Genomic DNA, 27527 nt, shown 5'->3' with positions numbered 1-27527 from the left:
GGAGACTGCGTGGATCGAGGCTACCATATGTCCCAATACTTGTAAGACTTGATGTGCCGTTGGTGACATGGTCGACTTCAGGCGGCGAAAAAGGAGTCGCATGTTTCGTTTTCTGTCGGCCGGCAGAAAAACTCGGTATTTGATTGTGTCCAATTGAGCTCCTATGAACTGTATTGTTTGTGCAGGATGTAAGTTGGACTTCTGATAGTTGATGATCAAGCCCAACTTGTCCAGGCACTGAATTGTATGTTGGAGATGTTGCCGAAGCGTGTCCGGTTTGGCGGCTACCAACAGCCAGTCATCGAGGTAAGGAAAAATCATGATCCCCCTGTTGACGAAGGAATGCCACCACCACTGCCATACATTTGGTGAACACCCTGGGCGCTGTTGAATGGCCAAAGGGCAAGACTTTGTATTGGAAGTATTGGCCATGTACTTGGAAAGACAGGTATCACCAGGAGGAAGGATGCATAGGAATGTGAGTGTATGCATCCTTGAGGTCTATGGAGCACATCCAGGCCTGGGGTTGGATCAAGGGTAGCAGAGACTTGAGAGAGATCATTTTGAACTTTCCCTTGACAATGAACTTGTTCATTCTCTGAGGTCCAAGATTGGACGAAGATCCCCGAATTTCTTTGGAATTAGGAAGTAGGGGGAGTGGAATACTGCTAGATGTTCTGTCAGAGGGACACATCGAATCGCTTGTTGTTGTATTAATGACTTCATCTCCTGTTCCAAGCGGATGTGGTGGGATCTGGGCCCCCCTGGCGCTGAATGAGGGAGTTGGGGAGGGGGGGAGAGAGAGGAAGTGGATTCTGTACCCGTGTCGAACAATGTCTAGTACCCATTAGTCGTTTGTTATCTTCTCCCATTCCCGGATGTATACCGTGATTCCTCCCGCTAGCACTTGTTGCAGTGGTGGCAGGGCGACATTCAAAAAGACAAGTTAGTCTTGGCCGGGGCGGCGGGCTGTTGTGCTTGTGGGTGCTGGCCCCGGGGTTGTCCCCTTCGAGTTTGGTGTTGTTGATTCTGCGGATGGGAATTCTGCTGATAAGTTAGGAGATGGTACGAAGCATACGGCCGATAAGGTCGGCACTGGAAAATTTGTCTGTGAGGTAGTGTGGGGTACCGGCATGCTGCAGAGTGGGATTGAGGGGTGGCTAGAGATTGTACAGCCACTGACTGCTCCTTTAGTTGTGCCACAGTTTCCTGGAAACGGGTCCCAAACAAATTGTCCCCTTTACACGGTAAATTGGCCAATTTCTCGTGGACATCTTCTCTAATGGAGCTGGCCCTCAGCCACACCATACGTCGTGCCACAATGGCAGCTGCGGACAAGCGCGAGGAGGTCTCAAACCCTTCGTAGACCATGTGCAACAAATGGCGGATGCCCTCCTCCAGGTCTTGTACGTGATTAGTGCCCCCAATTGGGTGGACGAGGTCCGAGCTTTCTTTCATCCTTCGCACGCACTCGTAGAGGTATTGAATGATGTAGAATTGGTGATGGTTAATGCGGGCAGCCAGCACTGACGACTGGAATGTGCGCTTTGCAAGTTCATCCAGCGAATGAAGATCTCTGCCCGGAGGGGTAGCTGAGTGTAACCTGGATTTCCTAGCTCTCGCCATCGCTGATTCAACTACAAGGGATGCATGAGGTAGTTGTGGTGTCGAGTAGTAGGGCAATTTTTGCATTTTATACTTAAGATCGTTTTTTCTCGAAACCAGTGGAAGTTGGAAGGGGGTATCCCAGGAGCATTCCAGCACAGAGTTTAGTACCCCATGTGGAGGTAGAGAGGTAGGCTCTGCCGGAAGATCAAAGATCTTTAATAGATCTAAAGTCACCGATCTCGGATCCGGCACCTTTTGAATGTTAAGGCTGAGGAACGAACCTATCTTTTCTAAGAACTTTGGATAGGTAAGGTCTTCCGGAGGAGGACCCTGGTTCTGAGGGATACCCGGTGGAGCTATCCGCTAATGTGGGTTGAAGGTCCGGCGACACTGGGGTAAGTGGCCGTTGAGGTTGCGGTGCTGGTGTCGGGGCTAGAGAGAGCACCCGTGGGGATGGGGGTCTTTTGACCTGTGGAGATGGAGGATGTGTGTTTTGTGGGGACGAGTGTCCTGAAAGCTGTGGAGACGCCGGGTCGGTACTGGGTGAGGAGTTCCCCCATCTGATAAGAGGATTTCATGATTTCAAAGAAACCAGATAATGCCAGAGAGAGGTTGACGAAAGCATCAGTCATCACTGGCGGCATTGGTGGTCTAGCTTGTACCTGTGGTCTGCCTGCCGGAATGGCTGCCAATAGGATATCATAGAGGTCTTTAAGATCATGAGAGGTCTTGAACGAGTAGATGTGACTCGGTTATTTACACTTTCGAATAATAGAAGGACTAGGGGGCATTCCATGAAGTTAGCAAGTAGCACATTTAAGACTAATCGGAGAAAATTCTTTTTCACTCAACGCACAATAAATCTCTGGAATTTGTTGCCAGAGGATGTGGTTAGTGCAGTTAGTGTAGCTGGGTTCAAAAAAGGTTTGGATAAGTTCTTGGAAGAGAAGTCCATTAACTGCTATTAATCAAGTTTACTTAGGGAATAGTCACTGCTATTAATTGCATCAGTAGCATGGGATCTTCTAGGTGTTTGGGTAATTGCCAGGTTCTTGTGGCCTGGTTTGGCCTCTGTTGGAAACAGGATGCTGGGCTTGATGGACCCTTGGTCTGACCCAGCATGGCAATTTCTTATGTTCTTATGTTCTTATCTGTATCTGGTGGCTGAGTCTCAGGCACGCATGTGCGCAGTGTTTCCCGCACATTGCGTTTCTTCGGCAGGGGTTCCTGCAGGTTGTCACCCCTGGAATGAAGTTTGGAAGCTAAGGATAAGTCTGAGAACACAGGAGCCAAGGAGGCAAAAGAAACTGACGACAAAGATAGTTTAATTTGACCCTCGTCCCTGTCTGATCTGGACGAGGAGGCTGGTGAAGAGGGTGTTAGGGTCAACGGTGCATCCCTGGACGCCTTCAATACCATAGCCAGCGGTACAAAACGGGATTTCTTCCTCATCCCAGTATGTTCTGGGGGATGTGGACGAGAATTAGTTGTTTTCTTCCTGTTTTCTGGTGTCGGCGCCTATGGTGCCGTGGTTTTTGTTGGCTCGCTTCAGTGCATTGGCGCCATTCCTTTGCGCCACACCGGCACCATTCCGTGCGTCGGCCGACGCACCTACGTCACAGTCGGTGACCGGGACGATTCTGAAGGTCTTGGTCAATGCGTCGGACCCTCCGGCACCGTAGCTTTGGTAGCCTGCGTCGCGTCCACACGGCGCTGTGTTGACTGGGTGTGCGCCGTTGATTTCTACGCATGTGTCGGTTCCCAGGTATGTGCCACTACCCGCCCTGGCGCATGCGACTCCGGATGGTGTCGGCTTTTTTCACGGGAGGGATCTCGACTCCCGGAGGCTAGATTTTTACCTCTCATGCGATCCTTCTCAGTCGGAGGTTCCATGGAGGCCACGCAGTCGTGATGGGCCCCAGGGAAGAGTGAGCTTCCAATGGTGGGGGATAGGATCCGGTCCTAGAGGTTTGTAGACGCTCCATCTTCTCCCTCCTCTGTCGGCGTGCCCTCGGCGACATCCGACCACAATAAAGGCACGACTCGAGCGGGTGGTCTGGTCCCAGACAACGATAGCAGCGGTCATGTCCATCTCAGATGGACATAACCTTCCTGCAGAGGCAGGGTTTGAATCCTGAGGGTCAGGGAGCGTTCTTCTTGCCCTGGTCCTTCATTTTTTTCCGTTTTTTCTTCCAATTTTGGGAATTTTCTGAGGAGGTCTGAGGCTCTGCATGCGATCCCGTGCGTGGAAAAACAGACTGAGGAGAGTCGTTATCAGCGCAGGAAACCACGCGCAGCCTCAGAGCAAAGCTCTGACATCACTTAGGAAGCTCCGCCACCCAGGCCTGACTGACTGTTCCCATGACAGCATGGCTAATTTAGCCCTGCTATCGACGGGAAAAGCCTGTGTCTTTGCATGTATATGAAAGAGAGCACGGGAGTGGGAACCGTGCATGTGTGTGCGCATGTGAGAAAGCGAGAGCATATAGGAATGAGAAACCTATGTGTGTGAGTGAGGTCTGTATGTGTGAGAGAGATAGCGTGTGTATATGTGAAAGAGAGCAGGTCAGAATAGTGTGTGTGAGAGAGAGAGAGAGAGCGAGAGAGCGCCTGTGGGTAGTGGGACCTGTGTGTGTGAAGGAGTGGGAGCCTACATGTAAAAGAGAGCATTTGTGAGTTGGAGCCTGCGTGTGAAAGAGAGCTTGTATTTGTGAAAGCATGTAAATGAAAGTGTGTGTGTGCGCACTTGATGGGAGTGGGAACCCTCATATGGTGGCCTCTGTGTGTGTGTTTGTGTGGGAATGAGAAACTGTGTGTGAGAGAACATGTAAGAGTGACAGCCTATGTGTGTAGACAGGGAATGGGAGCCCGGCATGTGAGATTATGTGATAGTGAGAGCTGGAGACTGTGTGTGTGGGAATGGGAGCTCGCATAAGAGTGACAGCATGTATATGTGTATACACCCCAGAGTTCTGAAGGAACTAAAAAATGAAATTTCAGACCTATTAGTAAAAATTTGTAACTTATCATTAAAATCATCCATTGTACCTGAAGACTGGAGGATAGCAAATGTAACCCCAATATTTAAAAAGGGCTCCAGGGGCGATCCGGGAAACTACAGACCGGTTAGCCTGACTTCAGTGCCAGGAAAAATAGTGGAAAGTGTTCTAAACATCAAAATCACAGAACATATAGAAAGACATGGTTTAATGGAACAAAGTCAGCATGGCTTTACCCAGGGCAAGTCTTGCCTCACAAATCTGCTTCACTTTTTTGAAGGAGTTAATAAACATGTGGATAAAGGTGAACCGGTAGATATAGTATACTTGGATTTTCAGAAGGCGTTTGACAAAGTTCCTCATGAGAGGCTTCTAGGAAAAGTAAAAAGTCATGGGATAGGTGGCGATGTCCTTTCGTGGATTTCAAACTGGCTAAAAGACAGGAAACAGAGAGTAGGATTAAATGGGCAATTTTCTCAGTGGAAGGGAGTGGACAGTGGAGTGCCTCAGGGATCTGTATTGGGACCCTTACTGTTCAATATATTTATAAATGATCTGGAAAGAAATACGACGAGTGAGATAATCAAATTTGCAGATGACACAAAATTGTTCAGAGTAGTTAAATCACAAGCAGATTGTGATAAATTGCAGGAAGACCTTGTGAGACTGGAAAATTGGGCATCCAAATGGCAGATGAAATTTAATGTGGATAAGTGCAAGGTGATGCATATAGGGAAAAATAACCCATGCTATAATTACACGATGTTGGGTTCCATATTAGGTGCTACAACCCAAGAAAGAGATCTAGGTGTCATAGTGGATAACACATTGAAATCGTCGGTTCAGTGTGCTGCGGCAGTCAAAAAAGCAAACAGAATGTTGGGAATTATTAGAAAAGGAATGATGAATAAAACGGAAAATGTCATAATGCCTCTGTATCGCTCCATGGTGAGACCGCACCTTGAATACTGTGTACAATTCTGGTCGCCGCATCTCAAAAAAGATATAATTGCGATGGAGAAGGTACAGAGAAGGGCTACCAAAATGATAAGGGGAATGGAACAACTCCCCTATGAGGAAAGACTAAAGAGGTTAGGACTTTTCAGCTTGGAGAAGAGACGACTGAGGGGGGATATGATAGAGGTGTTTAAAATCATGAGAGGTCTAGAACGGGTAGATGTGAATCGGTTATTTACTCTTTCGGATAGTAGAAAGACTAGGGGACACTCCATGAAGTTAGCATGGGGCACATTTAAAACTAATCGGAGAAAGTTCTTTTTTACTCAACGCACAATTAAACTCTGGAATTTGTTGCCAGAGAATGTGGTTCGTGCAGTAAGTATAGCTGTGTTTAAAAAAGGATTGGATAAGTTCTTGGAGGAGAAGTCCATTACCTGCTATTAAGTTCACTTAGAGAATAGCCACTGCCATTAGCAATGGTTACATGGAATAGACTTAGTTTTTGGGTACTTGCCAGGTTCTTATGGCCTGGATTGGCCACTGTTGGAAACAGGATGCTGGGCTTGATGGACCCTTGGTCTGACCCAGTATGGCATTTTCTTATGTTCTTATGTGTGTGTGTTTATGGGAGTGGGAGCCTGCATGTGAGAGAGATCATGTGAAGGCCTGTTGGGGAGGGTAATGGGAACCCTATGAGTGAGAGAGCATATGTGATAGTGGGAACCTTGTGAGATCCATGTGTGTGAGAGGGAGCCTGTGTGTTTAAGGGAGGAAGGAAAGAAGATAGGAAGTGAGAGAAGAAACAGAAGAAAAAATAAAAAGACCCTAAAAAGGAAGGATTTAGAAAAAGACAGACAAGGGAAAAAAAGAGACTGGAACCAACAGATTAATGTTTTATCTTTTTTCTCTAAAGGTTAAAAAAAATTATTTTGGCTTTCAGCGATTGGATTAATTTGTATTAATTTATTTTGATATGTATTGCAGTTTATAAATGCACAATTTCATGTAAAAAAAAAAAACAAACAAAAAAAAATACTTAACAGAAACATCAGATCTAATCACATAATAAAACAAATACCAATGTATTCTTTTATGAATTCTCTTTCCAAAAACCACAGAGAATATCATAACTGCAATAAAATAGCAATAATCATAATCACCATAAGGGCTTAAGATTTGCAAAAGCTGCAGAACAGAACTTGGACAGTTCATATTACAATCCAACATGCAAAAAAATATTTTCAACTTCTGATGTCACCTCAGTAACAGCAAAACACTTTGCTCTCTCCACTGCCAAACGCCTTGTGAAGTTACACAAAAACCTGTGTAAAAACAAAAACACCTAGAACTTTACCATAACAGCACTAACTCTCAGAACTCCAAAAGCAACAAACTTTTTTTTTTATCATTTAAAGTTTTATTATTATAAATATCAACAATACATGTCAGTAACCAGAACATAAGCATAAGGCATCCGCAATACAGAATACACAAACATTGCAAACCGATAATATAGCCTGCTCTTAAAAGCAACAAACTTACCTATGAAAAGACAGCAGTGCAAATATTACATCAGGCCCGAAAACACTAATACACCACCTACTGGACAAACAACATGCCAGACTGCTACAAATCTCAACAGAGAAGGAAGGAGGAATAGCCTAGTGGTTAGAGAGCAGTGGGCTACGAACCAGGTTAGAGAGCAGTGGGCTACGAACCAGGAGACCAGGGTTTGAGTCCCGCTGTTGCTCCTTGTGACCTTGGGTAAGTCACTTTACCCTCCATTGCCTCAATACAAAAACTTAGATTGTATGCCCTCTGGGGATAGGAAAATTTCTACAGTACCTGAATGTAAACCGATGTGATATCTCAGATCGAATGTCGGTATATAAAAAAAAAAATTACATATATAATATATACACACTAGCAAAAATACCGTACCTCTGTCACACATGCGCAACACAGACAATAACAGCACTAATACAGAATAAGAGACACCTAATACAGAATAAGAGACTACACATTAGAAACAGAAACATGCAGACAAGAAACCAGACTCTGAACAGTGGAATACTGAAGAAAAAGAAACTACAAATACAGAAGAAATGGATATTCTCAAAGATGGGATAATAAGGCATTTTAATGTTGGTAAGTGCTTGAAACAATTGCATAAAAATATTTTAAAGCACCACTCATGATGCATGACAACTGTCGCACTCAGGCATTATTTACTAATAAGATTACAACTAGTGTGGCCTAGACCTTTACACCTGCTACCTACTCATGTTAACCTACTCATGGGCTCACCCCAAAACAAATCAGTTCTGACTATGCCATTGGGGCAATAAGTTACTATTTGGATTTCTACCCTCCCACCCACTCCTCTCTCATTGTCATGAGGGCTGGAGTCAGGAAATACCCTCTCAGGAGCAGGGCAGGAACTGAGTCCACCCTTCTGCCAAGCCAGCCCTCTTCCACGCAGGTTGAACCCTCTTCCACGCAGCTGGACTTGGTTATGACAGCTGGACTTGGTTATGACAGCTGAACATCATGGTGAAAGTTGAGCTGGTCTTCTTTCTAACTAGCCCACTTCTCCACAGGTCGAACCCTTGGGTGCTGGGAGCAGTAGGGCTCAACTAGACAGCCTGGATAAGCTTGTCAAGGCAGGGCAGACACAGGCTGGATGTTGTGGGCAGAGACAGATGGGAAGCAAAGGTCTGGGTATAGGTACAGACAGGGAGCCAAGAGCTGGAGAATGGAACAGGTAAAGACTGAAGACTGGAACAGGCGAGCAGCTGAGGACTGGATGCTGGAGCAGGCTGAGGACTGGATATTGGAGCAGGCAAGGGGCTGGACACTGAGGCCTGAATACTGAGCAGGGACTGGGCTGGACACAGATAAAGGCTTGGGCAAGGCAAAGCAGGGAAAGGATACATGGGGGTGAGACAAGGTAGACAAGGTTAGGAACAGACAAGGACAACATAGAACAGAGAACACGAAAGCCTGAAGGCAGCAAAACTGGCGGCCTGAAGCAAGGTAAGGCCTGAATAGGTCCCGAAGCTAGGCCTAGGGAGACAGAAGGCCCGGAGGCCACAAGGTAAGGCCTAGATAGGCCACAAGCAGAGAGCAAGATGCAAGGAGCAAGAAGGCCCATAGTCCACAGGGTAAAGCAAGGCCTAGGTAGGCCACAAGGCAAGGAGCAAGCCACAGGAAGGCCTGGAGGCCACAGGGAAGACCAGGTCAGAGAAAGACCAGGTCAGAGAACAAGAGTGACTCCATGAAACTGCATGTAGATTCTGGCATGTCAGAGTTAAATGGGCTGGGGCTTGGGTATGGTGTAGGCAGCAAGGCGGAGCTTGGCAAGGCTGGAGATGAGCTCACTGAGGACCCCGGTAAAGAGGAGGCGGCACCACAGGCTGAGTCAGATGGCTAGTGAGTAGATGGCTTGGTTGCTTGGAACAGATTTCGCTGAAGGCCTCTGCTAGTGGGGAGGTGTCACAAAAGACTGATCAGGGCACGATGAGGCTGCATGGCAAGCAAAATTATGACACTCATTGTTTCATATGTAGATTATCACCCTCACTAGGAGGAAAGTGTTCAAAATTAGTCACTTAAAATAACATTCAATTAACCCTGATTTTAGTGATTAACTAATTTTAGTCCCTCTGCTGGTCATTCACTATCACCCAGTTATCAAATTTAATAAACCATAGATTTTAAAAGGCACCTAATATATATAAAAGCTCTAATTACATTTAACAACTCTTGACATATATCTACTCCTTACCAGCCTTTAAGATTTTATCACCTCAACAAATTAAGATGCGGACAGAAGCCTAGCAGCAAGATGGAAGCTATCCAGTCTTCCACACAGAGTGTCACATATATGATTATCTACCTATTAGTGAGAGGTTGTATTTGTGTACCCTGTGAAAACAGCCCCTGGCTCTCAGACAACACGTCTGATCTCTGGAGGCTAGAGGAGAAGATTTACTGAAACTGGGGTAGCCAGAAAGGAGACCTTCCAGGACAAAGTTGAGCGGTCCCAACTATAGTCTAGCAGCTCTTGTGTTGGTTTGGAGAAGAAAGGTTACCTAACAGGAGACCATCACTTTAGTGTGGCAGGAAGTAATCGTGTGGCTAGGGCCTACCCTCCAGGTGATGCTTTATCCTCTTGCATCAAGGATGTGTCTCCAGCGGTCCGTGCCAAGGAGGGAAGGTTAGGACAGCTGTTGTGGTCGATGATTCGATCTTTAAGAAAGTAGATAGCTAGGTGGCTAGCGAGCATGAGGATCATTTGGTAACTTGCCAGCCTGGTGCAAAGGCTGGTGCAAAGGTGCACCACCTAGATAATTATCATGATTCTGCCTGCTACACAGCTCCCCCTCCCCCCCAGCAGCAGTCATCAGAGAGCCTCACTCACAGCCACTCTAGCTGCCTTCTTACTGATCCCACAAGGTAGTGACTCCAGCCCTACTTAACCCAGCCTATCCATTTGCTCCTTGCCTCATTATTGAGTCACCTCAGCTCCTTGACCTGGCCATCCTTGTTTTCCTTGCCTTGTCGCCTATCTCAGCCTCTTTCCTTGCTTTGTGGTCTTTCAAGCCTCCCTGCCTTGTTCTGCGGCCTCCTCTTACAGCCTTCAGGCCTTCTAGGTTCATCTAGCCCAGCCTTTTGCCTTATTTGGGCCTTCTTGTTTATTGTTCCTTGTTCTAAGTCCTGTTTTTGTCCAGTCCTTGTCTAGTCTTGTCCTGTCCTACCTTGTCCTCATCCTGCTCATTTCAGTACCTGTCTCATCTTACCCTGTCCAGCCATGTCTCCAGCCCTGCCTGGTCCTTTGTCCCTACCCATGTTCCAACTCCAACCTAGCTTCAAGACCCAGTTTGTCCAGTTCCAGTTAAGTCCTGCCCTCCACAAGAACCCAAGGCCTCAACCTGTGAGGGAAGTGGCTGGTTCAGGTGAAAGACCTTGATCTGCCCTGCCTAGAAGTCCTATGCTACCCATGTAGCAGTTCCCCAGTCCTAACTGGACTTCCCGTTACGACAATAATATTTGAGTGCTTAGGAGGAGCCAGCCTTCATAGTACATGACATAGGAAGGTGCAAGAGGGAGGTTCCGGAGGCTAAATTTAGTCTCTTAGGTAGGAAATTGAAATCCAGAATCTCCAGGGTTGCATTCTCAAAAATGCTTCCCATTCAATACATAGGACCCCAGAGGCAGGCCAAGCTCCAGAGTCTCAATGGAGCATGGAAGAGAGTTTTAGGTATGTGAGGAACTGGGGAACATTCTGTGGAAGGGAGGCCTATTCCAACAGGATGGGCTTCACCTTAAACAAAGTAGAACCAGGCTGCTGACACTGACACTAGCTTTTAACAGGGAGCTAGAGAAGTTTTTAAACTACAACATGGGGGAAAGCAGACAGTCGCTCAGCAGCGCATGGTTCAGAGGGTGGTATCCTCAAAAGATACAGCAAATCAAGTAAATTAAATTGACCCGATAGAGAGGTAGCTATGAAAGCTGGAAAAAACCCAGATGTATTTAAATACAGAGCATGCAAATAAAAATGACTACAAAATGCAAGTATCATCTGATAATAAGCAGGTTGTGGGTAATATAAAAATATAAATAAAACTACTTTAAGATGTCTGTATGGAATGCCAGAAGTCTGAAAAATAAAGTTTTGAGAGTTAGAATATATGGTGCTAAAGGAAGAAATAGACATAATAAGCAACTCAGATCAGGTAGAAGGAGGATGACCAATGGTACATTGTGCTATCAGGCTACAAATTATATTGACATGACAGGGTAGATAAAATTAGGTGGAGGGTGGTACTTTATGTTAAGGCTGGCACAGAGTCAAGCAGGATAAAAGCTTTGCAGGAAACAAACTGCATTCTGGAATCCTTTTGGACAGAAATTCCAAGGGTAAAAGGGAAGAGTATAGTAGTGGGGATATATTACCACCTGCCAGGCCGAGAAAAGAGACTGCAAAACGTTAACAGACATTAGACTGGCTAGTAAAATGGGCAACACAATAATAATGGGAGACTTCAATTTCCCCAAATATTGATTGGGTAAATGTCACATAAGGACATGCAAGGGAGATAGATGCCATCAAATAACTGCTTCATGAGCAGTTGGTCATGGAACAGACAAGATAGGGACCTATATCAGATCTAGTTCTCAGTGGAACACAGGACTTGGTGCAATAGATAAAGATGGCAGATCCGCTTGGCAACAGTGATCATAATGTAATAAATCTGACAATCATTGGAGTGCAAATACTAAAGAAAACTACTGCAGTCGCATTTAACTATAAAATGGGAGGAAATGATAAAAAGAGGAAATTTGTTATAAAAAAAAAAACAAAAAACTGAAAGGGGCAATCCACAAGATTAAAAACTTGCAGGAGGCATAGACGCTGTTTAAAATTACCATCTTTGAGACCCAGCTAAAATGTTTCCGGGTATTAAAAAAGGGCAAAAGAAAATCCACCGTGGTAGTCACTTGGTTAATAGTGAAGTGAAAGAGGCAATTAAAACCAAAAGGGTATCATTCAAAAAATAGAAAGCAGACCCAGATAAGAAAAATAGGGAAGAGCATAAGCACTGGCAAGTTAGATGTCGGAGTCATATTCAAACCAGAAATATTTTTTGATGGTGATGACTAAATGAAATCACTGTGAAACTGGAGGATGTAATTAATCAGACTGACAGTCTAAAGAATAACAAATCACTAGGACTGAATGGTATTCAGCCCAGAATTCTAAAGGAACTCAATACATGAAATTGGAGACCTGTTTTTTCTTTTGATTTGCAACCTATCATTTAAATCAGCCTCAGCACCAGAAGACTGGAGGGTGGCCAACATAATGCCAATTTTTAAAAAGGACTCCGGGGTGATTTGGGAAACTATAGACCAATGAGCCCGATGTCTGTGCTGAGCAAAATGGTTACAGCTTTTCTTAAAAACAATTACTGACCACATAAATAGACATGATTTAATGGGGAAGAGGCAACATGGTTTATCCAAAGGGAAGTTTTGCCTTACCAATTTACCACAAGTTTTTTTGAGGGTGTAAAACATGCAAAGGTGAGGCAGCTAATACAGTGTGTTTGGATTTTCAGAAGGCATTTGACAAAGTCTCTCATGAAAGACTCCTCAGGAAATTGGGAGGTTATGGAATCGGAGGTAGTGTCCTATTGTAGATTGGTAACTGGACAGAAAACAGAGGGTAAGACTAAATGGTCAGTTTTCCAAATGGAGAAAGGTCGTTAGTGGAGTGCCCCAGTGGCCCATACTGGGACCTGTGCTATTTAGCATATTCATAAATGATCTGGAGAAAGGCTGGACTTGAAACAATACAACGACTTGACACAATACAAAATTGTTTCAAGTCATTAAAATGGAAGCTGATTGTGAAGACCTGCAGAAGGATCTTGTGAGACTAAACGACTGCACTTCTAAATGGCAAATGCAATTTAATATGGGCAGGTTAGGGCTGTTCAGCTTGAAGAAGAGACAGCTGAGGCGAGATATGATAGGGGTCTATGAAATAATGAGTGCAGTGGAACAGGCAAATGCAAATTGGTTTACACTTTCAAAAAAGCAGAAAAACTAAACAGACATGCAATGAAGTTACCAAATAATATATTAAAACAAAATAGGAGAAAATAATTTTTTAATCAACACATAATTAAAACTCTGGAATTTGCTGCCAGAAGATGTGGTGAAAGCTGTTAGTGTAGCCGGGTTTAAAAAAGGTTTGGACAAGTTCCTGGAAGAAAAATCCATAAACCATTATTAAGGTAGACTTGGGTAAATCAATTCCTTATCCCTGAAATAAGTAGCATGGGATCTATTGACCTTTTGGGATCCTGTCAAATAACTGTGACCAGGATTGGCCACTGCTGGAAACAGGATACTTGGCTTGGTGAACCTTTGGTCTGACCTAGTATGGAAAATCTTACGTTTCATCATTTGTTTGTTTGGGGTTTGTTTGTTTTTTTTTTTACTTTATGAGCACAGCCAACCACTTAAAGGAGAAGAGCCCTCACAGAAACAAAGGTGAGGAAAGGAAAAAAGGGGGGAGGCAGGGCATTAAGGACAGAAGCCCACAAGCTCAACCCCAACCAGACTACTACTGGAAGCCCCCTGACCCAGGCACTGCTCCACCGAGGGAGAGATCACACGGCTTTCACCTCAGGAGCTGCCGCCTTATTGTTTTATCAAGATCCTCCTATTCTAGAGCACTGCTAAACTGAGGGAGGAAGAGCGAGTCTTTTACCTCAGAAGCTGTCTCCAAACTTTTTCTGCTATTCCGCCTACCCAGGCCTTAGTCCTCAGCATGGGATGCTTACTCTTCCAACTACTGGAGAGAGAGCACAGTAGCAGGCTAAAGTCAGCATGCATGCATGCATATGAGGCATGATGTCAGCAAACCTGCTGATCTCTGTCTCCATCTGCTGGTTGATAAGCATAAACCATTCATCTGTGGCACAGTTCCGTCTGCTATGCAGCCTCCCCGCCAACAGAGGTCATCAGCGAGCCTTGCTCATAACTGCCCTAGTCACCTCCTCGCTGATCACCTGATGTGGCATTTCCAGCCCTACTTAACCCAGCCTGTCCATTCCCTCAGTGCCTCTTCATAGAGTCATCTCAGCTCCTTGACTTCCTATCCTGTCTTGTGGCCTACTCTGGCTTCCTGTCTTGCTCTGTGGAATTCCAGGCCTTCCTGCCTTGCTTTGGGCCCTTCCAGGCCTTCTGGCCTTGCAAGCCCATCTGCCATGCTCATTGCCCTCGAGCTTTCCTGCTCTATGCTGCAGCTTTCAGGCCTTCAAGGTTCACCTAACCATTCTTGTGCCCTGCTGAGCTTTCTTGTTTCCTTTTGCCTGTCTACCCCTGTCCTTGTCCAGCCCTACTCTAGTCCTGACTCTGACCAGCCCTTGTCTAGTCCAGTCCTTTGTAGCTATCCCTGGCCTTGCTTTTGCTCTGGTGTAAGCTTGTCCTTGATTCCAGCCTTATCTCTAGCTGTATCCAGCTCCCAGCCTGTGACATATTCCAATCAGCCATGCTTCCGGGTAAGTCCTGCTGGCCACCAGAACCCAAGGGCTCAACCTGCAGGGGAGGTGGCTAGAATAGGCAAAAGGCCCAGTGCGGCCCTACCCTCGAGTCTGGCCCTACTCCTGCTGGGGGAATCCCAGCCCAGCCTGCTTGGCCTGTGACAACCTGGACTAGTCTGGTTGGATTAAAAAAGGAAGAACAGTATTAATTTCTAATCAGTGAAATCGTGTGGCTGCCAAGTTACTCCACTCAGAAATAAAAAGGTCAATAAATAATTTGAAGGTGATTCCTTTTAATGGACTAACTTAGGACTCATCACAAAGCTTTTTTTCTCACAGAATGGGAGAAAAGTCTTAGTGAATCAGGTCATTACTAAAATTAGTCCAATAAAAAGGACTTAATGGAGGGCTGATAGAAGCGGCATCTGCTGGTGGGGAGCAGGACTTGCGAGTATTAGTTTGCTAGGAAAAGCATACCATTAAAGCTTACAAAAATAATTGCTTGTGAGCTAAATTAATTCTGTGTGTGTAAAGAACTTTCAAAAGTCAATTGTTTTACAGCATAAGAGCTGTTTTCTGAAAAATAATTAATGGTGCTTGATTTTCCCAGTCACGTAGTTTCATATACTGTATAGACTGTTACCCCACTTAGAAGGTTGGTGGGGAGGGAATATTTTTCACAATAAGAGTCAATTAGAGATTTATATCAACAAATAAGTAATTAACCCTGGCCCTAACAACTGATTATTTGTAATACTATTGCAGGACATTGAAAAACAAACAGATTGGTTTGTCAAGACCATAGAAGGGGATGGGGTAGACGAAACTCCATTTACAGAAGAGAATGTAAGGAAAGAGCTAGGAAAACTGAAAGTGGACAAGGATATGGGGCAGCATGAGGTACAACCCAGATATCGAGAGAGTTCAGAGATGTGCCGGCAGGTCCGCTGAGAGAAATGTTCAATGGATCCCTGGAAACAGAGTGGTGCTGCAGGATCGGAGAAGAGCGGTTATGGTCCCACTTCACAAGAGTGGGAGCAGAGAGGAGGCTGGAAACTATAGGCCAGTTAGCCTCACTTTGGTGGTGGGAAAATTAATGGATACTCTGCTGAAGGTAAAGGATAGTGAACTATCTAAAATCAGGTGGGTTGCTGGACCCAAGTTAGCATGGATTCACCAGGGGAAGATCCTGTCAGAAAAATCTGATTGATTTTCTTTTTTGATTGGGTGCTTAGAGAATTAAATCAAGGAAGAGTGCTCGATGTGATCCACTTGGATTTCAGCCAAGCTTTTGATACAGTCCTGCATAAAAGAGGCTTGTAAATAATATGAGAAGCTTGTGAGTGAGTGCCAAGGTGGTGGCGTGGATTACAAACTAGTTGACTGATAGGAGACAGTGGGTAAATGGAACCTACTCTGAAGAAAGAATGGTATTAAGCGGATTGGTTTTGGAACTGGTTCTGTTCAGTATCTTTGTGTGAGACATTGCAGAAGGGATAGAAATTAAAATTTGTCTAAGATCTGCAACAGAATGGACATGCCTAAAGAAGCAGGGAGAATGAAAAGGGATTTAAGAAAGCTTGAAAAAATGGTCAAAGATTTGTCAGCTGGGATTCAATAAGAACATAAGAACATAAGAAAATGCCATACTGGGTCAGACCAAGGGTCCATCAAGCCCAGCATCCTGTTTCCAACAGTGGCCAATCCAGGCCATAAGAACCTGGCAAGTACCCAAAAACTAAGTCTATTCCATGTAACCATTGCTAATGGCAGTGGCTATTCTCTAAGTGAACTTAATAGCAGGTAATGGACTTCTCCTCCAAGAACTTATCCAATCCTTTTTTAAACACAGAACTTTCTCCGATTAGTTTTAAATGTGCCCCATGCTAACTTCATGGAGTGTCCCCTAGTCTTTCTACTATCCGAAAGAGTAAATAACCGATTCACATCTACCCGTTCTAGACCTCTCATGATTTTAAACACCTCTATCATATCCCCCCTCAGTCGTCTCTTCTCCAAGCTGAAAAGTCCTAACCTCTTTAGTCTTTCCTCATAGGGGAGTTGTTCCATTCCCCTTATCATTTTGGTAGCCCTTCTCTGTACCTTCTCCATCGCAATTATATCTTTTTTGAGATGCGGCGACCAGAATTGTACACAGTATTCAAGGTGCGGTCTCACCATGGAGCGATACAGAGGCATTATGACATTTTCCGTTTTATTCATCATTCCTTTTCTAATAATTCCCAACATTCTGTTTGCTTTTTTGACTGCCGCAGCACACTGAACCGACGATTTCAATGTGTTATCCACTATGACACCTAGATCTCTTTCTTGGGTTGTAGCACCTAATATGGAACCCAACATCGTGTAATTATAGCATGGGTTATTTTTCCCTATATGCATCACCTTGCACTTATCCACATTAAATTTCATCTGCCATTTGGATGCCCAATTTTCCAGTCTCACAAGGTCTTCCTGCAATTTATCACATCACATTTATCGCATCCCAGTGCACTCTCGTGCATCTGGGATGCGGTAATCCAAAAGAACTGTATGTCAGGGGTACTCCAATCAGTCCTACGGGCCCCCTCCCAGCCAGTTGGGTATTCAGGACATCCTTAACGAATATGCATGAGAAATATTTTCCTACACAGGAGGTAGTGCATGCAAATAAATCGCATGATGATTCATAAGGCCCTACATAGCATCTCTCCACTCAACTTAACCTTCCAGCTCCAACTACACACTTCTAAAAAGCCAACCAGAAGGGCATATCAGAACAGAATGATCACCCAACCAGCAAAATCCTCCCTGAGGAAACGCGCACTATCCACAGCGGGCCCTTCGCTCTGGAACTCACTACCACCAGACCTCTGCCTTGAGCTGTGCCATTCCACGTTCAAAGTGAAACTCAAGACTTGGCTCTTCCTACAAGCTTTCCCAGAGAGCTAAGAGCAGGAAGAATAACAACCCTCCCATCCCACAGCAATTTTGTAATGTTTATTTGCTTTATTTATGTGTTCTTAGTAGATCTTAGTTTGTATTCTACTTTATAATAGATTAACTGTTCGATATGTTCCATGTAAACCGCCATCCCGGCGATAGTTATCTCTGTTATCTGTGAACCGGAGTGATATGTATATTATACAGGAACTTCCGGTATATAAAAACCAAAAATAAATAAATAAATAAATGCATATTCATTAAGGATATCCTGAAAACCCAACTGGCTGGGAGGGGGCCCATAGGACTGCTTTGAGCACCCTGCTGTATGTGAAAGGTGGTGAAAGACTGATGTGCAGAGACCAAGTGAGGGACCTTGGGGTAATAGTGTCGGGCGATCTGAAGCTGGCAAAGCAATGCCGTAAGCAGAAGAATGCTGGGTTGCATTGAGAGAGGAATAACCAGTAAGAAAAAAAAAAAGGAGGCGATAATGGCCTTCTACAGGTCCTTGGTGAAGCATCACCTGGACTACTGTGCTCAGTTCTAGAGCCCATATCTCAAAAATGATAGGATGGAGGGGGTCCAGAGAAGGGTGACTAAAATGATGTGGAGGTCTCTACTGGAAGATTACGAGGAGAGGCTAAAGGATGTAAATATGTATATTCTGGAAGAGGGAGGTGCGATACAGACCTTCAGATACCCGGAAGGTTTTAATAATGTGCAAACTTTGAACCTTTTCTGTTGGAAAGGAAACAGTAGAACTAGCGGTCATGAAATGAAACTCCAGGGGGGTTGGACTCAGAATCAAATCAGGAAATATTTCTTCACGGACAGGGTGGTGGATGTCTGGAACGCCCTTCCAGAGGAGGTGGTGAAGATAAAAATAGTCAAAGAATTCAAAGGGGCATGGCCACTGTGGATCCGTAAAGACCAGAGGACAGAAATGAAGGGTGCAAGGGGGTAATCTGCTTGGTGCGGCAGTTACTACCCTTAACAGAAGGCATGGGGGATCACTACTCTTATCCAATAAGCCTTGATGGTTTTGATGCAACTGCTACCCTGCTCTCTGCTTCGACGGCAGGAAGGAAAAAGGAGAAACTGGATTCACACAACCAACCCAGGCCCTGACGTTTATGGTCTGGGGGACATATATGCAGACACAAGGGAAAAAGCACAGGACTGCTTTTACAGCCAAGTCCAAAAGCAAAGCACATCAAGCAGCATTATCTGAATTTTTAAGAACGCTCCTCACCCAATAAAAGTATTGCTAGCAATAATCTTTTACGGGTTTGACAGTAGCTTGGTTTTGATTGTAAATATGAATACCCTTATCATAAGGGCTTGAGGATAACTGCTCAGAGTGGCAGTTAATACCCTTAAGAGAAACATGGGGGTAACCTGCACAGTACGGCAGATACTACCTTAAGAAGCTTGCTGGGCAGGCTGGAAGGCCAATTTCAGCCTTTTCTGCCGTCATTATTATGTAAGATTAAAATAAAGTCTCTTAAAAGGTATTAATTGTATTTAAAATTGGATTAAGCATTCCCACTCCAGATACAAGTTTAAATACCTTTAATAACTCAAGAAGATTAAGACACAAACAACAATCCAACAGTGGGATGGGGGTTATTCCGGTTTCTTTGCACCAGGTGTCATGTTTAGGGACCTTCATTTTCAATTAGGGTTAGTGTTTGTGATGACAAGAACAAAAAGTGGAAAAAATTATTTTTTTCTGGGTAAATAAAAAATATTAAGCAGAATCTCCCATTCATCCACATCCCTAGCTCTGCCCCCATCCCTTCCTTAGCAGGTCTTTCTCTCCCCACATCCCTGATAATCTCCCTCAACCCTCCCTCCCCCCATTGTAACAGCATTCCTTCTTTTTAGTGGTAACTCCAGGCTTCTCCTCTCTCCTTCAGCAGCAGCTTACTGAGGTTCCCATGCTTTGCACTTCTGCTTTTGTGCGGGGCCAGGGAGTCTGCCAGGAAGTGCTTCTGGTAGGCATGGCCTGCTTCAAATGCTGCACCAAGTTACAGGCACTTTGGCTGCCTGGGGGGAGAGGGACTTGAAACACCACAATAGCAGCAGTGGAGGGTGTGCGCTTTTGTTGGTGGGGGCGGCGGTGGGAATTGAAACGCTGCAGGTGCTTTAGCCTAAACTGGCTTCCAGTAATTGCTGGAGGCCTGGAGCTCTGAAGCTGCTCTTTAGGATGAAAATGAGTTTAAACTGTCGCTTTTGGAAAAATCTAGGAATTTATGGGTGAAAATTGGATTATAATGAAAATAAAGGAGGTTCCATGTGTGCGCCTGGTGCAAAAAGCTCCCAGCTCTCTCAGAATGCATCTAATCTTTGAAGGCTAGAGTGGCAGACCTGGAGTTGTTCGGGCAGACAAAAGAGGTATATAGGGGAGACTTTCATGGACATACACTGCCTAGTAAAGAGAGTCTTCAACACCTTTGTTCATTTTTCACATGCTATTTAGAAACTAAAAATCAAAATGCATTAAAATGGGAGTTTTTATCACTAATCTACTGATGACTTTTGCAAGGAACCGTAGCAGAGTGATTCCACTTCCCTTTGCTACTTGGGAGAAGCAAGGTCATCTGGAAGGAGAGCTACCAAGCTCATTAAGCCCTGCCCTTCAAATGATGCATTATCTTCCTTTTTTTCTCTAAGTTACTTGAACTAATTTTGGGTTACAATCGGGCCGATACAGTACAGTGGAGCGCACTATTAGCCCGGGTTTGGCCACACATTTTCGACGCACTAGCTTTACCCCTTATACAGTAAGGGGTAATAGCGCGGCGAACCCCCCCTGAAAACTAATAGCGCCCACAACATGCAAATGCCTGTTGATGGCCCTATTAGTTATTCCCACACGATCCAGAAAGCAAAATGTGCAGCGAAGCCGCACATTTTACTTTCAAAAATTAACGCCTGCCCAAAGACTGGCGTTAATTTCTGCCGGCGCCAGGGAAGTGTACAGAAAAGCAGAAAAAACTGCTTTTCTGTACACCCTCCAACTTAATATCATAGCGATATTAAGTCCGAGGCCCAAATTTTTAAAATAATTTAAAAATTTAAAAAAGAAAATGTAAAATTGGCCCGCGGGTCGGAAGACAGATGCTCAATTATGCCGGCGTCCGTTTTCTGAACCCTTGACTGTCAGCGAGTTTGAGAATAGACGCCAGCAAAATTGAGCGTCAGCTGTCAAACCCGCTGACAGCCGCCGCTCCTGTCAAAAAGGAGGCGCTAGGGACGCGCTAGAGTCCCTAGAGCCTCTTTTTACCGCGGGGCCCTCATTTAAATACTGGATCGCGTGCCCAGAAGAGTGGCCTGGGCGCACGTTGGGAGAGTGGGCGCTCGCCTCGGAGCGCCGGCTCTCCTGCCGATTTTACTGTATCGGCCTGAATGTGTCTTATCTTGGACTACAAAGCCTATTTAAAATCTAGCAATACTGAATCCAGCCCTGGGACGGAAGAGGTTGGAGTGGCCAGAGAAGTCAGTCAGAATGTTTGATCCCTCAAAGATCTCTTAAACCAAACCAAATTCTGTTATAATTCCTTGATGGAGTAACGAAACTCTTTGAAAGGGCCCTATTTAGGCAAATGTTCTTGCACCTGCATGTGTGTCCAATCATACAAAACCTGGATGTGTTTTGGAAGTCAGCAACAGCTGGCAGAGAGGGCATTAATTTCAATTCATGCAAGTTTCAAACTTGGGCTAATTCAACCTGCTTTTCTGTAACTGTTACCAAGTGTCCATACAATTGCGTTCATAAGTTTACATACCCTTGGCAGAATTTGTAAGATGTGTAGCATTTTAAGAAAACATGAGTGATCAGACAAAACACATCTGTTATTTTTAATGTGTTTCAAATTAAACTATTATGCATCACAGAATAGCACAATCATTAAACAAATCCTAACAATAAAGGAAGTAATTAAATGGTCCTGTTCATATGTTTGCATACCCTTAGTTCTTTAATATTGTGTATTGCCCCCTTTTGCATCAATGACAGTTTGCAGTCTTTTGTAATAGTTGTAAATGAGGCCCTTTATTTTCTCATGTGGTAAAGCTGCCCATTCCGCTTGGCAAAAAGCCTCCAGATCCTGTAAATTCTTAGGTCATATCGCATGAAAATAGCATGTTACTGACTTGATTAGCTAGTACCCACGATACAGTAACACGTGCCCAAAAGTAGTGCGTCCATATTGAGCTTTTTAACATGTAAAATTTAGCACCTGCCGTTAGTGTGGTGGCGCTATAGGTGGCAGACATATTGGGAAATCCATGTACGATTCCAACTACATCCAATATGGATTTTCTGTACATTTTTGCCTTGCTGGCCTTTCTCTTATGTATGAAAGCAAGAATAAGGAATGCCAGGCGAAGGAGAGCGATTGCTGAGAACAATGAAAGACGAGAAAATCTGGGGCCAATACCTGAGGAAGTAAGCAAGAATAGGGAGTCCCATGTGCAGCTTCCTGGCTGATGAATGCAAATTCTTCTCCAATATTTTCTGATAAGATGCTGCATTCATCCTGCCATCAATTTTGACTAAATTATCTGTGTTGGTGAAGCTCACCCACCCCCAAAACAGCAGAGACCCACCTCATAATTTCCTATCTGGTCAATACAGTAAAGTGCGACCGCGGTTACCCCGCTCCTAACCCGCTTTCTACTCACTTTCCAGCCGCGTTAGCCCTTCCTGCAATACACAATCCCCTTTAACCCATCCTTACCGCCTCTTTAAATCACCGGGTAACCCCTTCCGCCCGCGGCATGTATATTAGATGTAAACGATCGAATTAGCTATTCCCTCCCATACAGTAACGCGCGCCCCGACTATTGCTATTTTACCCTGCCGTTTTGCCGCGCGTTTAACCTGCTAACTTACCGCCTACCCTTACCCCTGCGTTAGAAGCAGGGGTAAGGGTAGGTGGCAAACTTTCCCCCAGCCCCCGCTCACCTGCCCTGGCCGCGTCAATGGATGCTGGTCTCCGGGGCAGCCCCAGTCCTCTCCCCCCTCCTCCCGAAGCAACGAAAGCGGAAAAAATCTAAAAATCGAAAAGCGGGAAAAAAAAAAGTAGCAACGAAGTGGACGGTCGGGATTGCCAGTCCTCTCTCCCCTCCTCCCGAAGCAAGGCGCGAAAAGCAGCCTTGCTTCAGGAGGAGGGGAGAGAGGACTGGCAGTGTAAAGCAACGACTTACTTTTTCGCAGCCCTCCTCCGAAGACGGACATCGGCTCCCCTGCCTCCCGGAGACGAAGATGGATGCCTGCACAGGCGAAAGCGGCCCCTGTGCATGCAATTGGGCTGCTCAAGGTGTGACGTCACGACGTTTGGCGTCACGGCATGTGACGTCACGTCTTGAGCGGCCCAATTGCACGCACAGGGGCCGCTTTCGCCCGTGCAGGCATCCATCTTCGCCTCCGGGAAGCAGGGGAGCCGATGTCCGTCTCTGCCGATGTCCGTCTTCGGAGAAGGGCTGCGAAAAAGTAAGTCGTTGCATTACACTGCCAGTCCTCTCTCCCCTCCTCCCGAAGCAAGGCTGCTTTTTGCACCTTGCTCCGGGAGGAGGGGAGAGAGGACTGGCAATCTCGAGCGGCTGCAAAAAAAAAAGTTAGTCATTGCTTTACACATGGGACTGTGAGGAGGGAGGAGGCCTTAGCTGCTGGGGGGAGCAGGGAATTGAAGTGGTGAAAACGAGAGTCCCCCAAAAGAAAACAGGCAAAGTGCTGGAAGAAAGTGGAGGGAGGGGAAGAAAAAATACGGGAAAGCTTCAAAGCGTGTCACGTCAATCCAGTAAAGTAAAGTAAAGCAGCCTTGCTTCGGGAGGAGGGGAGAGAGGACTGGAAATCCCACCGTCCACTTCGTTGCTACTTTTTTTTTTTTTCGCTTTTCGCTTTTTAGATTTTTTTCCGCTTTCGTTGCTTCAGGAGAAGGGGGGAGAGGACTGGGACTGCCCCGGAGACCAGCATCCATTGACGCGGCCAGGGCAAGTGAGCGTAGGAGAACCGTCCACTTCCTGGTACCTGTCATTTCAAATGTCATTCGAAATGACATTTGAAATGACAGATACCAGCGTGTCCGTGAAGCGTTAGGCCCGCGCACCCAGGTTACTGTATAGGCGCTGTATAGCGCTCTATACAGTAAAATGGGTTACACGGGCCTAACGCTTCACGGACGCTTCTTGGACGTGGCTTGCATTTGCAAGCAATTTAAATACAGTATCGAGTGGTAGGTGAGCCGGGCTGTGCGTGCGGCAACCGCGGGTGCGCCCGGCACTAACGCAGCTCTTCCTACCCCTCCTTACTGTATTGACCTGTATGTAATTAACAGCATAATAATCTGCTGAAGCTGATGGTATTTTTAGCATACATAAGCTCAAATATTGAGAAAGTCAAAGACTTTCTCGAGATAATATAAAAAGTATGAAGGCTGCACTATATTTTAATTGAAAACAAAGTGACATTCCAGAGTTAAGTTTGTAACATGTTTTTACTTGATAAATAGTTGATTTTTGTATTGATAAATGTTGTATTTGTATATAGTTTAAATACTGCTTAAAAACAATGTGAAAGGTTTTCAGTATAAAAAAAAAGTATTTTTTGCACAGTGACAGACATTAACCATTATGCAAAATTAAGTATATTTACCACATAATTGCCACAAAATTTTGAAAAATATGCCACAGGAAACCGGGAGCTGTGTAAAATCATTAGCTCACAACTAGCAAAATAATGCAACCAACCCTGAAACCCACACTAACAAGAAACAAAAACCCATCTTCAGCACCACAAGAATAAAAAAAACATGTAAATAAAGCTGCACAGTTTCTAAGCATTTCTCCTCTCTGGGGATCATTTTAAGCAAACAGGACTTTTCTAACACCATCTGAGCGAGAAACTAAACCAAAAGCCCGTTTCAGACTAGAACACTGGGGTCAGGTCATCTCCGGTCCTTCCTGTCGCCTCACGCCCTTTCCTTCTGACACATGAGCCCCCTCCTCCTCCTCCTCCTCCTCCTCCTACCCCAGGCCAGGCGGCGGGCAGGGCACAGGGCTGGGTGCCAGTCAGGGATAACAGCAGCGCCAGGCCGCAGCCCGGCCGGCTCCCCCCGACTCTCTGGCGTACTCACGAGGTACAGAGTCCCGTAGATCTTGAAGGCCTCCTCTAGGGCCCCCTGGGTGATCTGGAGGTAGGCGACGGTGCAGGACGGGTGCCAAGTGTGACCGATTTCGTAGCAGTTGTGAGGAATGGATTTACTGAGGGCCGCCATGTTGGATAGTGGGGGAGGGGGGAGGAGGGGACGCGTCACGAGACGCGGCGGCAGCGGTGAAACCAGGGCAAAGGGCGGCGGGGTTACCAGCGGCCAAAGACCCGGCGCGAGGCGCAGCTGGGAGGGAGCTCTTTAGGTATTGCAGCAAGCAAGGGAGAAGGAATCGTCTGTGCACTGCAGACTGAATGCTGAAGGGAGTGTAGCGCTCAGCTGGCTACAGCCAGGTATCAGGAGGGGAGGGATGAGTATGCTGGGAGGGGGGAATGAGTGTGTGGGGGCCAGAGATGAGCAGGGAGGGGGGGAATGAGTATGCTGGGAGGGGGGAATAAGTGTGTGGGGGCCAGGGATATGCTCTTAGGGGAGTGGGAGGGGGGAATGAGCATGTGGGGGGCAGAGATGAGCAGGGAGGGGGGGAATGAGTATGCTGGGAGGGGGGAATGAGTGTGTGGGGGCCAGGGATATGCTCTTAGGGGAGTGGGAGGGGGGAATGAGCATGTGGGGGCCAGAGATGAGCGGGGAGGGGGGGAATGAGATGTGGGGGCCAGAGATGAGCGGGGAGGGGGGGAATGAGATGTGGGGGCCAGAGATGAGCTCGGAGGGGGGAATGAGCGTGAGGGGCTGGTGTTTTAATTTGTTCTACCCCACTTGATTTCATCTTTTTTTTTTTTCTCTCATTTCTTCTCCCTGCAGCAGATCACCTTTGTAAAAAATCCTTATTTTGACAAAAAGCTTGTCCATACCAGCTGACTACAAGTAAACAATAATGTGACATGGAAACTTGTAATGCTAGTTTTTTTATTCTACACCACTTTTGCTTTCATCTAATTTTGCTTTTTTTTCTTTCATTTCTTCTCCTTGCAGAAGATCAACTTTGTAAGAAAGCCTGTCCATACCTACTGTTTCTGTCATTGGCTGCTACGCTACTAAATGGTTTTGATCTACTATGGCTAAAGTAAGGAACTGGGCCAAGTACTGTAAAAAGTACTGGAAAGAGGAATGTGAACTAAAAGCATGGAGTCAGCCTGGTGTCAGCAATAAGAGGAGGGGGGAATGAGTGTGAGGATTGAAGTTTCAATCTCACATGTTTAGGGCTTTTTTTGGAAAAAAGTGCTTGTTCTTTCATGAAAACCTGGCAACCCTGAGCTCTTACCCTCGTCAGCCGTTCCGGCAGGAGTCGGGCTCGGTCACATTTCTAGTCCTCGCAACATAAGCTGCTGTTGGATTTGGAGATGGCTGTGTGAGCTGTACGGGGGTTTTTAGCAAGAGAAAATAAAGTGAAGACGACTATGCTCCGCCGCTAGCTTTCCCCCCAAAAGACTCATTCCCACTCGTCTTTTTCTTATTTCGTTCCTGAGAAAAGAAGGTTCCGGGTTCCGGTTTGGAAAGCTGCGGTGGGAATGCCGATCGCTTTCTGAAGCCCGTGCAGGCAGCATCAATGTCGCACTGACTGCTGCAATGAGACCTCCGCGGAAGAGCTTTTCTAAAGGCTAGGGGTATGGTCTGGTCCTAACAAAAGTTGCTTATCTTTTATTTAATAAAATTTGAAAATATAAGATATAAAAATAGATTAGACACGCTATTCCTTCATAAAGGGATGTAGTTCAATCAAAGCACTGACGCTTCAGACCTCCCTTCGGCGGTCATCGTCTCCCTCCTGGTGAAGGTCGTGTGACGGGGCCAAACAAGGATGAGTGAGTGAATTAGATTTGCTTTGTTGTGAAAAACTGTGCGCCTAACACAGGGGCCTATTTTACTAAGCTGTGATAAAATCCAGCGCAGGATCAGCAAGGACGGCAGAAGGTAATCTGCTGCCTGAGGCAGGACTGGATTTAAAATTATGGCGCCCATATGCAGAGAGCCAGCCGTGGGAGATTTTGCTCCCAGAAATCAGATAGCAGCAAAGGGAGTCCCAGTTTCTGGGTGCCTTCAGAATTTGGTGCCCAGGGCACGTGCTTATGTTGTCTGTGTTTAAATCCAGGCCTGGCCTGAGATGGTGCTTCCACTCTAAACCCCACCCCCCCCCCAGTGGGGTGGGGCAGATTAAATCGTAAAAGAGGGCAGAGGCAAGGAGGGGATCCCCCTTGGAGCCTGGCATTTTGAAGTACAGATTGCAGGAGAGGCTGGCTCAGGGTTCCCAGAGACGTGGTAGAGTGTCGGTAATAATATTCCTAGGAAGCTGGCAACTCTGCCACCCTGTGAAGGGTGAGTATCCACTATATCCCATGTATATGGTTGATATCCTGAAAACCCTACCAACGGGGAGACCTTGAGGATAGGTTGGGGAAACCTCTGTGCTTCATAACTGCTAACCATGGTATGAGGCTGAAAGGGAGCAGACTCGGGAGTAAAATAAGGAAAAATGTCCTCACAGGGTGCAAGGACTAGTCATCCAGTGGAGGTGGTGAGGGCAAAAACAATACTGGAATTTAAGAAAGTAGGGGACAAGCAGAGTATTTTATTATGACACCTTGACTTCAAGGAGTAGCCTAGTGGTTATTGCAGGAGACAGGATTCAAATCCTGATTCTCCCCCTGACTCTTCTTGTTCTTTCACCCTCCATTGTTTTCGGTACAACTTAGATTATAAATCTCCTTGGACAAGTGTGATGATGTAGGAGGAGTTGTATTAGTCCCTGTGCAGGACAGAAAATATAAGACAAGACTCTGGGAGTA

General features: G+C 45.7%; 1 protein-coding gene across 3 annotated transcripts in view; it reads right to left on the bottom strand.

Moving 5' to 3' along the window:
- Nucleotides 1-24914, bottom strand: part of TMEM135 (transmembrane protein 135) — a 698244-nt gene extending 673330 nt beyond the window's left edge. For 2 of the 3 annotated variants that reach the window (XM_029602282.1, XM_029602283.1), the window contains exon 1: nucleotides 24715-24913. In XM_029602282.1, the coding sequence (XP_029458142.1) occupies nucleotides 24715-24855 (141 nt within the window). In that variant the 5' untranslated portion in view covers nucleotides 24856-24913. Of the gene's footprint in view, nucleotides 1-24714 lie in introns of all 3 variants that reach the window. The other variant, XM_029602284.1, reaches the window with a different exon arrangement.
- Between the last annotated feature and the right edge of the window lie 2613 nt (nucleotides 24915-27527).

The sequence above is a fragment of the Rhinatrema bivittatum genome, chromosome 5, assembly GCF_901001135.1.
Source record: "Rhinatrema bivittatum chromosome 5, aRhiBiv1.1, whole genome shotgun sequence".
NCBI classification, from domain to species: domain Eukaryota; kingdom Metazoa; phylum Chordata; class Amphibia; order Gymnophiona; family Rhinatrematidae; genus Rhinatrema; species Rhinatrema bivittatum.
The sequence above is the reverse complement of the archived record's forward strand: the minus strand, read 5'-3'. Positions and strand labels throughout refer to the sequence as shown.